At 28.4% G+C, this 14678-nt stretch overlaps 1 protein-coding gene across 1 annotated transcript in view; it reads left to right on the top strand.

Annotated features, from left to right (window-relative positions):
* LOC100200738 (zinc metalloproteinase nas-4) overlaps nucleotides 1-13634 on the top strand; it is a 33075-nt gene extending 19441 nt beyond the window's left edge. The window contains exons 3-6 of the mRNA XM_065790806.1: nucleotides 353-473; nucleotides 2596-2771; nucleotides 13105-13175; nucleotides 13283-13634. Of these exons, the coding sequence (XP_065646878.1) occupies nucleotides 353-473; nucleotides 2596-2771; nucleotides 13105-13175; nucleotides 13283-13582 (668 nt within the window). The 3' untranslated portion in view covers nucleotides 13583-13634. The remainder of the gene's footprint in view (nucleotides 1-352; nucleotides 474-2595; nucleotides 2772-13104; nucleotides 13176-13282) is intronic.
* The last annotated feature ends 1044 nt before the right edge of the window (nucleotides 13635-14678 follow it).

Genomic DNA, 14678 nt, shown 5'->3' with positions numbered 1-14678 from the left:
TTTTTTGTGTGGCTGTATATATATATATATGTATATATATATATATATATATATATATATATATATATATATATATATATATATATATATATATATATATATATATATATATATTTTATTAAGTATTGCTCAATGTTTTTAAGTGTATCCAACTTTTATATTTAAAAAAAAAAAAAGTTTAATAAAAATTTGAAGCCATATTCTTTTCTAGAATCTAAAAGTATAAAATATTTTTACTATAAATAATTTTTTATTTGTAAAGTAAAAAATCGCAAAATCCAATTTATTATTAAAAGTAAAAATTGGTTGGATTTTATTAATACTATGAAATTTTATTTCTACACATATTTAGAACCATGTGCATATAATCTGCTAATGGAAGCCATTGAAGAGTTTAAAAAAAGAACCTGTATAAAACTTATTCCACGAACTAATGAATCTGATTATGTAATTTATACATCTGAAGAAGATACGTGAGTAGATTGTTCAAGTTAAATATTTTCTGTATTGTTAATTTTAATAAAAATAGCTATAATTTGATAGAGGGAGAAGTAAAAACAGAAATTGCTACATTCATAGTACTGGAATATACATTTTTGACTTTTTTTTTAAAAATAAAAAATACATTTATTTTCACATTGAAAAATTTTTAAGTTAGATAACTTTATTAGAACAGTATTTTTGCTTACTTCACTACTAGTACTGTATATTATAATACTGTATATATATACTGGCACTGTAAATATTTATAATTATAATAAAAGTGATATTGTAGTGTGTGGCATGAGGTGTTCTTGGAGTACTTTAAAAACCAAAAATTTTACTTAATCTTACTTGTGTATTGAGTATTATTATTGTGTGTTATAATTTTTAAGAAAGCCTTTCCAGGAAACATGTGCGGTTTTTGTATGTCTTGTATGTCCGCACTTGGGTATTTTAGATGACTTAGTCAAGGCCGTTTGCAAGTTTTTTTAAATTAATGTGGAAAAACTAAGTTTCAAAAACAAAGAAAGCAAAACTAACAAAATAGGAAATTATAATAAATTTAAATTAAAAAAGAAATTAATAATTTAATTAATTTGTGTATTGTTTATATTTTTGCTTCTTTAGAGTGGTTGTTATTTTCAGCAACAAAATTGGATAAGACAAAAAAAAAAAAAAATGATTTTCCTATATTTTATTATATATATATTTTTTAAGATAAAAGCGAAAATATAAATTGCTATCTGCTTGTAAAATATATTTGTATAATTATAATGTAACTAGCATTTATTGTCTCTATATAAAAATGTCTATGTATACTTGTGTATTCTTTTATGTATAACTTCTTTTATTATATAGCTATATTTGTTTGTCAAAAATATACAAATGTATAGCTTATTTGGATAAGGTATTTACTTCGTACATATAATGTCCGTGGTACGAATCCACCTCTTCCTAAATCATTATTGTTTTTCTACCTGCTTCCTCCCTTTGGTCTTTTAGTGTTATTGGTGAAATATGCGTAAACAATTGCTAACAATTATTATTAATAGTTGCATAACAATTAATAATAATAAATATTATTATTTGTTTACCAATAATATAGTCAACCAAAAGGGAGGGGGCGGGTAGAACTAAATGTACTGAGCCAAATCCTAAAAAGTAACAGGTATCCAAAATTAGAAAGCACTAAAAGATTAGAGATAAAAAACGTACAGGAATAAAGGGTAATATCAAGCAATTAAGGCTATGTGAAAAATGTACAAAATGCATGGCCTAATTGAAGTTTAAAAACTATGTATATATGTGTTTGAGCCTTACTTAGAAAATACACTGAAAGGCTTAAATGGTATAACAAATTGGAATGTGAAAATATGTGTATTATTCAAAGACATACAACTAAAAGATTTTTTATATTCAAAAAAGAAAAGATAAATTGTTACAAAGTAAAAATATGACCAGCGCTATTTAAAAGAAAAACAATTTAAAAAAAAGTACAGTTGTGGGATTTAAATATCTTATCCAAATAAGTCAAATGTGTGTATAACTATAAACAAATATAATTATATAATGAAAAAGGTTAAACATAAAAGTATACGCATTTATTATAGTTTATTATAGTTTATTATAGTTTATATGTTTATATATACACATTACATAGATGTTTTCATATATTTCAATATATATATACTTGTTACATTACAACAAATAGATAACGATTCATTTACCTCTTTTTAAAAAAAATTAAAATATAGGAAAATCTTTTTGATGTCACTTAAAACTGTTTTTTTTTTTTTGCTTTGCCTTATCCAGCTTTATTGCTGAAAATAACAACCACTCTAAAGAAACAAAAATAAAAACAGTACACAAATTATTTAAATTATTATTATTATTTTTCTATTTAAATTTATTCTAATATCCTATTTTATTAGTTTTGCTAATAAAATAGTCTAAAACAAAGTTGTGTGTACATACAAGAAGAGAAATTACACAAGTTTCCTGGGAAGAACTGTTAAGTTGTTTTTTTTGTTGCAATTATGCAACATTTTTACACATGATTAATTGAAATCTAATGTAAATGTTTTGCATGAAACTAAATATTCTTTATTCAAGGTGTTCATCTCATATTGGTAGACAAGGAGGTCCTCAAAAGATTTTTATTGGTGAAAGTTGTTGTGTCCTTGGCACTGTTGAACATGAAACTATGCACTCACTTGGATTTATTCATGAGCACTCAAGGCCAGATAGAGATGATTTTATTAAAGTTGAGTTTGCTAATATAAAGGAAGGTATAAGAAAAAAACGTTATTTAATAAAAAATTTGATTTGTGATTTTTGATTTAAAAAAAAAATTTATTATAGCGTAAAAGTAATTCCATGTCAAAACAACCAGGCCATGCAACACTATGTTCATGAATTTTCTTTATATTTTCACCATAGTACTTAATAAAAGAAAAAAAAAGTATTTAAAAAATTCAACTCCAAAAATTTCAAGGTCTTAATCTAAATCTCAGCAGACGCAAAGTTTTTTTCAATTTTGGCTAAAATAATAGTGTTTTGAATAATTTCCATTATTTTGAAATTTATATTTTCCCTAATTTAAACTCAAATCTATAAAAAAGAGGAAGCTAAAAATTAAGTTTCTTAATTAATCTTTAGGTGAGGAATTAAAATAAATAAGTTAAAAGTTCATATTTCATTTAAGAATTACTCTAAAATCAACTTTAAATATTCAAACAATAAGTATTTTCCTAAGGAAAAAGTTTGGGCGAGCTGTACTTTTTTTTTAAACTGAAAATTTGTAGTTAGATTATTTGACCCACAAAATCCAAAGGGTTTCAGGTCACAAGAGTGCTGATGTCAACTTAGTTAACATCAGGTCGGCGAGATTTTGCGTTCTGTTTTTTGCATCCTCTTACAAAAGCTTTAATGGTTAATTGGTTATAACAGCATTTCCTTCAATTTTTTTTCTGTCATATTATGACTTGTTTAGAGTTTTCTTTGTGTAACACTTAGCGTTTCTTATTTTTATTCACTTTAATGAAAAAACCTTCACTTGTTTTAAATTGTAAAAGAAAAGAAATTTTAAAAAACTTTAAGATGTTTCTTTGTTTTTTAAATAGTGTTTCTTCTCCACATGTGTTTATCATAATTATACTAAGACTGAACTTTCTATTCTTAAATAACATTAAAGTAAACATTTAAGTAGATTAATGTAAACATGTAAAATGAACGGTTTTATCTCAAAATAAATTTATATTAGATTTTAAAACTAAACAGCATAATAATCAGGAATTTTGAGTAAAAAAGTTTGAGAGCAATCGACATAAGAAAAATTTTGTTAACTTTTAATTGACTTGGTCACCTTGCTATGAAGAAAATGAAGAAAAAATTAAAAAATGAATTGAGCAATTTTTTAAAAATAAAACGTGTCTAATTTGAAAAAACAAATAATTACCATAAATAAATTATGAACTAATATTGAGCGAATATATTATATTAAAATTAAACCAAATATTATGTAAAAAATAAATATAAGATAAATAAATTACATGTGTATGTGTTTATGTATGTATATATGTATGTGTGTGCATGTATGCATTTATCAATATATGCACATTAAGGATAAGAACTTTTTTTTTTCAAGTGATGGCCCTATAACTATTGGTAGAGTATTTGCCTAAAACTCACAAAAACATAAAAATAAACTATATAAACACAAAAAACCCTCTGCACAAATTCATTTTAAAGTAAAAGTTTGAAAATTTGCTTAAATAACTCATCTTGTTTAACTATTGTATGAATCGGTGAATGTTAAAAGGGCGGAAGTCCAACAATGTAAACTTTCAGGAAACTATAAAAAACAGCACTACTTCCTCAGTAAATTTTTGTTAACGGTTTAACAATTTTTTTTTATGAAGGGGATAATATTTTTTATCGTAAAAGCAAACATATTTTTTTATACTTATTTTTAAAGAACCTATAAACAATTAACACTGTGGACTTCAGCCCTTTTAACATTCAACAAATAATTACTACTTAATTTATTATGATTTTAATTTTGGGCTATAAAAAATTTCACAAACTGCAATAAATCTTCACAAAATGTTTATTTATGAATTGATTACATTTTAACAAAAATTATAAAGAAAAAAAGGTCAATTACAGAAATTATATCAGCTATGCCTAATCATTTTCCCCCAACATCTTCTGCTTCTCCATCGTTGCTTTCTGCTGTAGGTTATTGCAGTGGTCAATATGATCATGTGAGATTAACTTAATACACTTCCTTAAATCATTTAATTTAACAAATTTTATTAGAACCTTTCCGTTTGGGTTAAGAAGCTGTTCTGGCAGGTCACTTCGTTTTGAGTATTTTTTCTTATAAAAGTATGTTTGACAATACGATCGATAATTTCACTGGCTTTACATTGAACTATGTTGTCACAATCCTATTGAAAATTGTGAAATTTGCTTATTGCAAACTGAGTTTGTTGGTTTCTGGGTTTACCCATTGTTTCGATTGAGGTAACGTTTCTATTATAGTGAACTGGCCACCAACTTTTAACATTGCAAACTAGAGATGAACTCTCCACTTCAGCCACTAAAAGCTTTCTATGATTACTATATTTTAATACAATTTTTTTATTTCTTGAACGATGTACACTCTGTCATGCCTTCTTAACTCTCTTTTTATAATTGAAAAGTCACGGTCACAGGGCAAAAAGCTGTGCCCTCTGATTGATTGACCATTTTATTCCACTTATTGTCAGTGAACGCCATAAAATGTTTGAAAAGTCATGGTTTATATTTTGCCCCTCACAATTATCGGCATAAGAGTTGAGTTCATCATACTTTTAAGGACAGGTAGACAGGTAGTGCAAAAGAAAGGAGCAAGTTTCATTTGGAGACTTTCTAGCCTGCCCTCGTAATGAAGGTAGAGTGTTACCAGGTTTCTCTTCGTATTACTAATAGAAATACACTAACCATCAACTGCCTTAGGTAAAATAACTCTTGCACAGGTATTTTGGGCAGTGAAATGTTTTACATATAATCTATGGTTAGGGACAGAAGATTTAGATTTTTTTCTTTCCTAGCGCCCTGTACATCTTGTTTTATGACTTGGTAAAGTTTGTGCGTCTGTTATGTACTGCTAACTCAGTTACTGCTGTTTTTTTAGCAACTTCATTAAGGTGAGGTGATTTTGTCTTTAGCTTTAACTCTTCGCATATGCAATAGGTGTCTACTTGATGTTGCCCGAAACGTAAACGAAAGTGTTCATTGTAGTAGTTATAATAGGACTTGTAACTTAACTTTAACCCTTAATTTTTTTTCATGAATAGTTCATACACTAATTTCACGTTCTAATCTTAACTCAAAAAATATCTTTCCTTTCCGCCATAGTGGATCAGTTTTTTTTAGAAAGGAGTCTATGTGAGCGTATACCTTAGCTAGTATATCATGACTGGTAATGTAACTTGAATGTACTCTTCTCAAATCTTTAACTGCTTTTCTATCCATTTTTAAACCCCTTACTCTTCAAACCTTTTTTTCTGACGCAGAAAATGTTGATAAAAATGCCACAACACATACCTGTACTTGTTCATTTCCAATCAAAACATGATAATTAAATTTCTTTTTGTTTCCGCCGTTACTTTTTTTTTTTTCATACGATATCTTCATTGGCATCATGACTTTTTCCCTTGAACCAGGCCTCTTCCTCACAATATCCGTACCATCAACCAAGCCGTGTAAAAATAAACAACGCTCATCTATTGTATTGGACTGGCTGCAGAAGTTTATAAATGCATCATCGATGTTGTCTTTGCAAATAGATTCAAAACCCTTTCTTGAACAACTGAAGAAAAAAGCACTATGTTGTAGTTTTACTTTATAAAAAAAGTTATAGGTAGTCTAGTCTAGGAAAAAAAATAGAGCTTAAGTTAAAATACGATAAGTGATTGTAGACTACCCTAAAAAAGTCATTCTATTGTCTTTGGCCTACAAATATTTACAACCTAAACAAGCAATCAACAACCTAGGTTTTTAGGCCAACTACAAAATACAGAGCCTAAATCTGACCAAATTTTAAGCAAACTATTACAATTTGGCTTAGGGCTTTTATTAAATTAAGAATTATTGTATACTACTTTTTACCTACATGGACTCCGATAGACTTTGCATCAGCTTTTTGTCCCCTATGGTTTTCATATGCTACGCCAGTAAGCCTAGATTTCTTAATCTTGTTTCTTTTATAATCATTTGGGTTTCTTATCTTTTTTTTATAACTCGTATGATCAGACTAACTACCACTATCACCCATTTAAAAAAGCAATCAATTTAAATCACTATTAAAATGATCAAATGTAATAAATCAACTTTATTTACCACGCTGTACAATCAAAACAGCAAAGTGAGGTTACGTTTGGTCCGCTGACTTTAGCGCAAAGTTTCTTGTTTTTTGTTAAAAGGGCCTTCTTTTTTGTAAAAAGAACCCCGGACTTCAGCCCTTTTAACAAAAGACCAAAACTTTTAGACACTGAACAGGCTAGAGGAAACTTTTGACAGACATCTTTTTAACACAAAATGATGAAGCTATCCTTTAAATATACAAATTTGCAAAAAAGTCAATTTTGTAAAATATGTGACTTCCGCCCTTTTAACATTCACCAAATGTTAAAAGGGCGGAAGTCCTTTGTATATATTTAAACATAAACTGTATTTTGGATGTATAAGATGTCAGAAAATAATTTAATTGGACAAATTGATTGCTCTTCCAATATTTTAAAGCCAAGAAATTGTATATATGGAAATTTGATTGAGAATTCACTGATGGATTTTTCAAAATTATGTAAGACAAAGCAGATATTAGGAAAATATCATTTCCTTTTGGAATTGGGTAACATTCCTAGATCAAGTGATGTTATTAAATCTCATTGAAAATTGTCAATTATGGAATAAAATGGAAATACCATGTTTTCCGGAAAAATCGGTGCAAAGAAAAGTAAAGTCTGCTATTCAAAATTGTAAATTTGTTAATAAATCTTCACAAAGTACAAATAAGAAGACAATTATCGAAGACAAACTCTTTTATGAACTTCAGAGATCTTTTAATGGATGCAAAGGTTAGTGCAGTATTGTGACAGAGCCTATTATAACACATCCGTGAGACCTGCCACCTAAAAGAAAAGAACTTAAAATAAATTATAGTCATTTGGTGATACAAAGAATTCTAGTAGTGAAAGTTAGAGAGAATATAACAGAAGATAATATTACAAGTGATGATTACACAATGCCATTGAAACGTGCAAAGATCACCGGTAAAATGGTAGCTAAGATATCTGAAAATGAAGGGTATCCAGTAAGTTGTACGGCAAAGATTGCAGAAGCTGTACTCAATGCAGTTAGTGAGACATCGATTTGCAGATCGGCAGTCAAAAAAATATCTACAACAATTGTGCATGAGTTAAACTTGATTCAGTCTTATATAGACTCTTCTGAAAAAATGTGGCGCTTGCATTTTGATGGTAAGAGCATAGACAAACAACATTATTATAGCACTTGCATTTCGAGCAAGTCTAAATCTTCGGTTATATCTTTGAAGAAATTAGAGAAAACAACTCTGTTTCTATTTATAACATGTTACACAATAATATTTTGGAATTTAAATTAATAAATAAAATTTCTGTTGTAATATAATAATAATAATAACACCACTGCAGTAAATACATTTCTTAAAATGAAGTAATTAAGCGTTTGACAAAAATTATTCCTGGTTTAGAGTATTATTCTTGTCAACTTGTTCTCTATGGTTTAGTGTATTATCCTTGTCAACTATGTTCTCTGCCTGATTCTTAAGTATTTTATGAACTCAAAGTTTGATTCCTTATCAACATTGCCTAATATTACCTTGTGGTTCATTAATGAGTTGATAAGTAACTACCATGATTTAGTTACAAAATACAAGCTTAATGGGCCAGTTATCAAAAGAAAAAAATATGGCAGGAATGATTATACGGAGCTGGATTTGTTATGTAAAGGATACAAGTCTTATTGAGACACAATGAATTTACCTGTGATTCTATTTTCTAAACCAGGGCTTATTTCAAATGCACAATGGAATTCAAGAGCTATCTATTGCTTGAAATATATGCTTTTGACTCAGACAAAAAAAGAATCAATAATAGAGGTGTAAAATTTTTTTGTAGATCACTGGGTCAAGCTATGTTTCTCTTGCAGAAGAAATATTGATGATTTAACGAAGTTAAAGTTGGCATTAACTAGTAATTGCCTAGAGTGTTTGGAAAGGCACTGTGATATTTGGATTTATTGTCCAATAGACATTGATTACACAAATAGTGTGCAAAAGATCTCTTGCAAAAGTTAAATTATCTCTTCAAAGAAACGTCATCAACTTAGAGGCCGAATTTCTGATATACTGTAATAAACTCTAATCTGCCTATGTGTGTTGTTGTAATAAAATAATTTAGTGTTTGAACTATATTTTCTTCCATGATGCAATTTTCAAAGACTTATAATTAAAAATTTAGAACTCAACAAACAGTATCTCTACCCCAAGTTACATAGATTTTTATGTGTAGTTTGTAAGCATGGAGGCTAGCTTGCTAGACAATTTGCAGGACCTGCAAATTTAGGGGTGTTTTTTTCAAATTTAGGGGTCTTTTTCCAAATATAAGGTTGTTTTTTTTTAGTAATACACCTAGTAATTGAAGGTTTTTTAAGATTTCCTGTGTTATAAATCGATGAACTTTTGTTAGAAAATATTAAAAACATGTTCAATTTCTCAAGGTTGTAAAAAGGTCACCCTGCAATTAAAATTACAAATCGTCATTTATTTAATCTTGTTACTGCTACTACTAATACGTGTGGCTTTGCTGAAAATCATTTAAAACTTGTATAGATTAGAAGTGTTTAGAACTTTAGAACATTTTGGAAAATTCCAGAATATTTTAGACAACTTTAGAACATTCTGGAACAACTTAGAACATTCTGTAACAATTTAGAATATTCTAGAACAATTTAGAACATTATGGAACAATTTAGAATATTCTAGAACAATTTAGACTGTATATATAACTGCTGATCTCATTTTATAGTTATTATAGAAGCAACACATGGCAACGTACAAGCCTAGTGATAGTAGCATTCAGAAGAACAAGGATGTCTGGACCAATAATCTGGTGAAATTTGAAGACTCATAAAAGAAGAAGAATGGTCCTTTTGGAAGAATATTCACTGGAAGAAAAGTGCAGAATGCCTCTCCAAAAGCAAATTATTGGACGCTGCCATTTCCTTGGACCAAAAATCAAAGGAAGAAAGAAGCGAATAGCAGAAATTTCCAAAGAAGTCACCAAATTGTGGAAGAATAAACTGAAGTTTCTTCATGTATCTGATCAAGTTATATGAGCAAAGCTTGATAAAATACTAAAATGTTATGATGAATGTGTCAAGCGGGGAAGCTACAAACCCCTTGATGAAATTTTTGATATTACTAAAGTGGATGGAACATGGTTATCTTCTGAGGACAAGCGATTGTATCATCTCCAAGTGGAAAGCAAAGGAACAGTGGGATACTCTACAGGCCAAGCGGTCAATAAAGAAATGATCCATCCCTCTAAAAGACAAAAACTTTCTAATAGGTCATCCAACTCATCATCTTACTCTGAGACTGACGACAGTGAATATAAAAACGATGAAGAAGAAAAAGATAAGACTACTCCTACACTAAGCAGAAGACATCATGAAAGCAAATTTGAAGTCAACTTGGTGACCTACACAAAAGTATCAAAAAACAAAGCTGCTAACATATGCAAGTAGTTAGCTTGTGAAGGCATTGACATCCCAACATGTCAATCAGTTTTTTACGAGTCAACAATCAAAGAGGCAATCAAGCTGGAAAAAAAAATGATTGAAAAGTTGCATATGGAAAGTTGGTCCTTACACTTTGATGGCAAGCACATCAACGGAATCGATTATCAAGTGGTTGTCCTTAAAAATGAAAGAAGAGAAATCAAATTGGATGTCCTGGGCTTGGTAGATGGTAGGGGAAAAACAATTGCTCATTTTCTAAAGTCCTTGATGAATTTTATCTACGGAATTAAATACAGATGATTGTTGCAGGTACCACCACCATTAACACTGGAAAAAGGAATGGTGTTGTTGTAATATTGCAACAAATGTTCACAGAAAAAGGCATCAACAAACCTCAGTTTATCAGTTGTCAACATCATGTATTAGTTAGAATCCTCCGTTTGGTGATGGAGAACTTGGAAGTAAAACACAAGCACCAAACATCGAATATCCATTTTAATTTCTTCAATGAGGACAGTTCTGCAGAGAGTGTGAATTTATATCGTATAGCTGGGCAGACCATTGGTTTACAGACCAACTGTACAACGACCTAAATAACTGAACCCATACAAAAAGGCTTTAAGCTCTTTGAAAAATCACTGAAAACAAGAGCCATCCATACTACAAATCCCAAGAAATAATCAATGCGCAGAGCGCACAATCAAAGTAATGAAAAAAATGTATTCGTCATGCAAAAATAAAGACAAGTTGCACCTTCTATTCCTTCTATGCAACAAGCAAGAGCAAGATCAATGGTCTGAGTCATTGTTGGATTGAAAATTTATTGTATTACATGGCTATGATATTCTAAATATATTTGAATACATAGTAGCACTTATGTCAAAATCGATTTTACTGTCTTCATTACCAACCTGTTTGCACATTTTACAAAGTTGAAAAATCAAGTACAGACAAAAAGAAAATTTATGATACACAAAAAGTATTTATCAATTGATGAATTAAAAATTATGATAACATTATTTAACTAAAATTGGCAGAAAGAAATATTGCATAAATTTTGAACTGAATGTTTAGTTTAGTTTGAACAGACACTTTTAAAAAACTGAAAAAAAAAGTAAATTAAAAATTGCAAAAATTACAATAACGCTATTCAAAGAGCTTATTTACACGAGAATACAATATCAAAAATGTTTAACCACAAAGTTGAACAACTGAATACCAAAATGTGTAATATAGGAAAAGCAAATAAAACTTAAAAAATTCAAGTGTGCCAACTTTAAAAAACAATGGAATTCATATCCAAAAATATAAAAATCTGACAAAGATTCCATAACTCTGTAAATAAAAAAGTATAAAAATAATAAGAAAAAGGAAAAAAAATAATTAATTTAAAAACTATGGACATATACTCACTGGAATCGACTTCTTATAATTTACTAAGAAAAACTCAATGATTAGATTATTACAAGCACCCCACCACCTTGAGCACTCAAAAAAACCCAAATGTTAAAAAAGTTTCAAATCTTAGCAGTCTTCAACAAGACCTAACAACCTTCTTTGAGTTTCTGCATTCTTTAGTTTTTATTTTTGTTGATATACTCATTTGTATTTTTTTCTTTGTTACATATTGTATAAGTATGGTATTAATATGATGTGTAGATAAATACTATGGTATAAATATGATGCAGTGGTGGTAGAGCGCTCACTTCATAAGTGAGAGGTTTCGATTTCAATCCCCACCACATCACTGGTAGTACCTAGTGATGTAAATTTTCTCAACTTGTTTCTCCATGCAGCGGCCTTGTTCGTCAAGGTTCATGTTTCGCAGTTATAGAGTTGAGAGAGGGTTATAACCACAGGTAAGTAGCCTCTATGTCTGTAGTGACCTCGGTCTTGCAGAGGTGAATTAAGATAAAAATATATATTTATATGTATATATATAAACACTAAATGTAAAATAAAGAACAAAAAATAAACAAAAAAGTATATATTTTTTTTTACATATATTTAATTTTAACGACACTCTAAGAGATTCAACTGACACTTTAAGAGATTCAAAGAAAGATCATGTTATAAAACATTTCCTTTATAACATTTCATATAACAATTCTAAAACCATATCTTTTGCAGAATAAATTTTTTTTTGTCATTTTGTACTCCAAACATATTTAAATATTTCACTTTCACTTCACATATTTAAATATTTCACTTTCACTGCGCACCCTAACTTTTTGCTGGGGCAGAGACCCATTTTATGAATATTTAAAATTGATTTGTTGGTATTTTATAATTAAAATATGAGCTTTAACTTGTGTATTTGAATTCCTAAACTGAATATTAACTAAGTTATTTATTTTTAGTTTTATCTTTTTTGAAAATTTTATTTTATAATGAAAAATGTAAATTTAAAAATGAAGGGCTTAGTGCTAAAAGTCACAAAATAAACGTTTTGAGAAAATCTACTTTGATCAGCCATTTTAAAATCTTATTTTGAAGTGTTACATCTCTGATCAAAGTAGATTTTTTCAAAACATTTATTTTGTGACTTAAGTACTTTTAGCACTAAGCTCTTTAAATGGCGAAAGTTAAACAAAACAATAATATTAGCCAAAATTAAAACAATCACAACTTATCAGAAACCTTAAAATTTTGGGATTTATCTTCTTTTATAAATTATGATGAAAATATTTAAAAAATCCAAGAACATAGGATTGCATTTAAATAAAAAATTGACTGTTTTGACACGGAATTACGCGTAATTCTTTTATATAATGAGTTATTTTTGTTAAGAGGACTTTGTCAACTTTGAAAAGTACAATTTTGCGCAAGTTAATGACGAAAATGTAGATTACAACTTTAATGTATGTAATTCTTTTGTTTTTATTATTTTAAATGTAAAATTTGCATTTTTGTCCTGCTTTTTAAAAAAGTTACTTTTAAAATTGCTTTGAAATTTTTTTTTATCTAGAGTGTTATGCATTACCGAGGTGACGCATTTACAAAAAACGGAAAAAACACCATTGTACCCAGGTATCCTGAACCCAGTGATAATTTTCAATTTGGTCAACGAGTGAAGTTTAGCGAAGGTGACATTACACAGATTGTTCGTTTTTATAATTGCCGCGTTACTAAAGAATCATACTCCGGTTTGTTTCACGATTATTCTGGTTATAAATTTGAAAAAGAAAAAAAGCGCCGGGACTCGGTTAATAGGTCCAGAAATGAACTTTTAAAAAAGTTATACTCGTTCCAAAATTTATCAATCTAGATAATGTATTCAAAGTTTGTTTAGCTGAAGAACAAATAACTTATTACGTTTACTAGCAAATTCTAAATTTTTGTTGTTATAAGTAAGAAAATGATTTCTTTTAAACCTTGCAAATAGTCTCAAATTATATTTATTTTGTTTTTAGATTTGAAAAAAAATCTGTGTAAGTTTTAACACTTTTATAAAGTTAATTTGTGTAAAGTTTTAAGCTCAGCTTAAACATCGTATATTCGCACTGAGTTTAATGCGTGTGGAACGCCAATCCTTACTTCACACTGACAATAAAAATTATTTTAACTTGAGAAACTAAACGCGTTTTATTTTTAAAGTAAGCAATAGTAAAAACACGTTGTATTTAAAAAGTGTGATCGGGATATAAGATTTGTCTTTAGTGTTCTTTATAAGTCCTAGTTTTACAGTTAGGGTGTATTGCTGAGAGCTATTTTTGTTGCTGCATTTGAAACAAAAATTGTCACATTCCTCAAACCTGACTGCCAGTTTACGCCTTATTGAAAAAATTAGTGATTCTACTACTTATGTAAAGTGAATAGAAGAACAGAATCAAGTAAAAATAAAGTGTAGAGAAGAACAAAATCAGTTAAGTAAATATAAAGTGTAAAGAAGAACAAAATCAATTTAATAAAAATAAAGTGAATAGAAGAACAGAATCAATTGAGTATAAATAAAGTGTATAGAAAAACATAATCAATTAAGTAAAAATAAATTAATAAAAAGAACAGAAATGAGTGAGAGTTGATTATATATTAAAATGTTTCAAAATATCAAATATAGAATAGAATGATTGCTTAGAAGTTCGACAGAAAGTCAAAAAAGTACACAAAATCATTAACATGTGTTTTCTTCGTTCTTCTTTAGATAGAATATTGAAATCAAATTGATATTATCAATCATATATCAAATATATATTGATGCATACTAAATATAGTTCTATATATGGCGACGTTTGAATTACCTTGTTTTATCTACAATTTTTTTTTTTTTAATTAGTTATTGATAATGTTATGTAAATCAGAATAATGTTTTTTTACTAGTGATGTAAATTTACAGGTAAAGTTTGATTCAAAATTTTCCTGTA

The sequence above is a fragment of the Hydra vulgaris genome, chromosome 02 (assembly GCF_038396675.1).
Source record: "Hydra vulgaris chromosome 02, alternate assembly HydraT2T_AEP".
Lineage (NCBI taxonomy): Eukaryota > Metazoa > Cnidaria > Hydrozoa > Anthoathecata > Hydridae > Hydra > Hydra vulgaris.
Note: the sequence above shows the minus strand (reverse complement) of the source record. Positions and strands in the feature narration are given on the sequence as shown.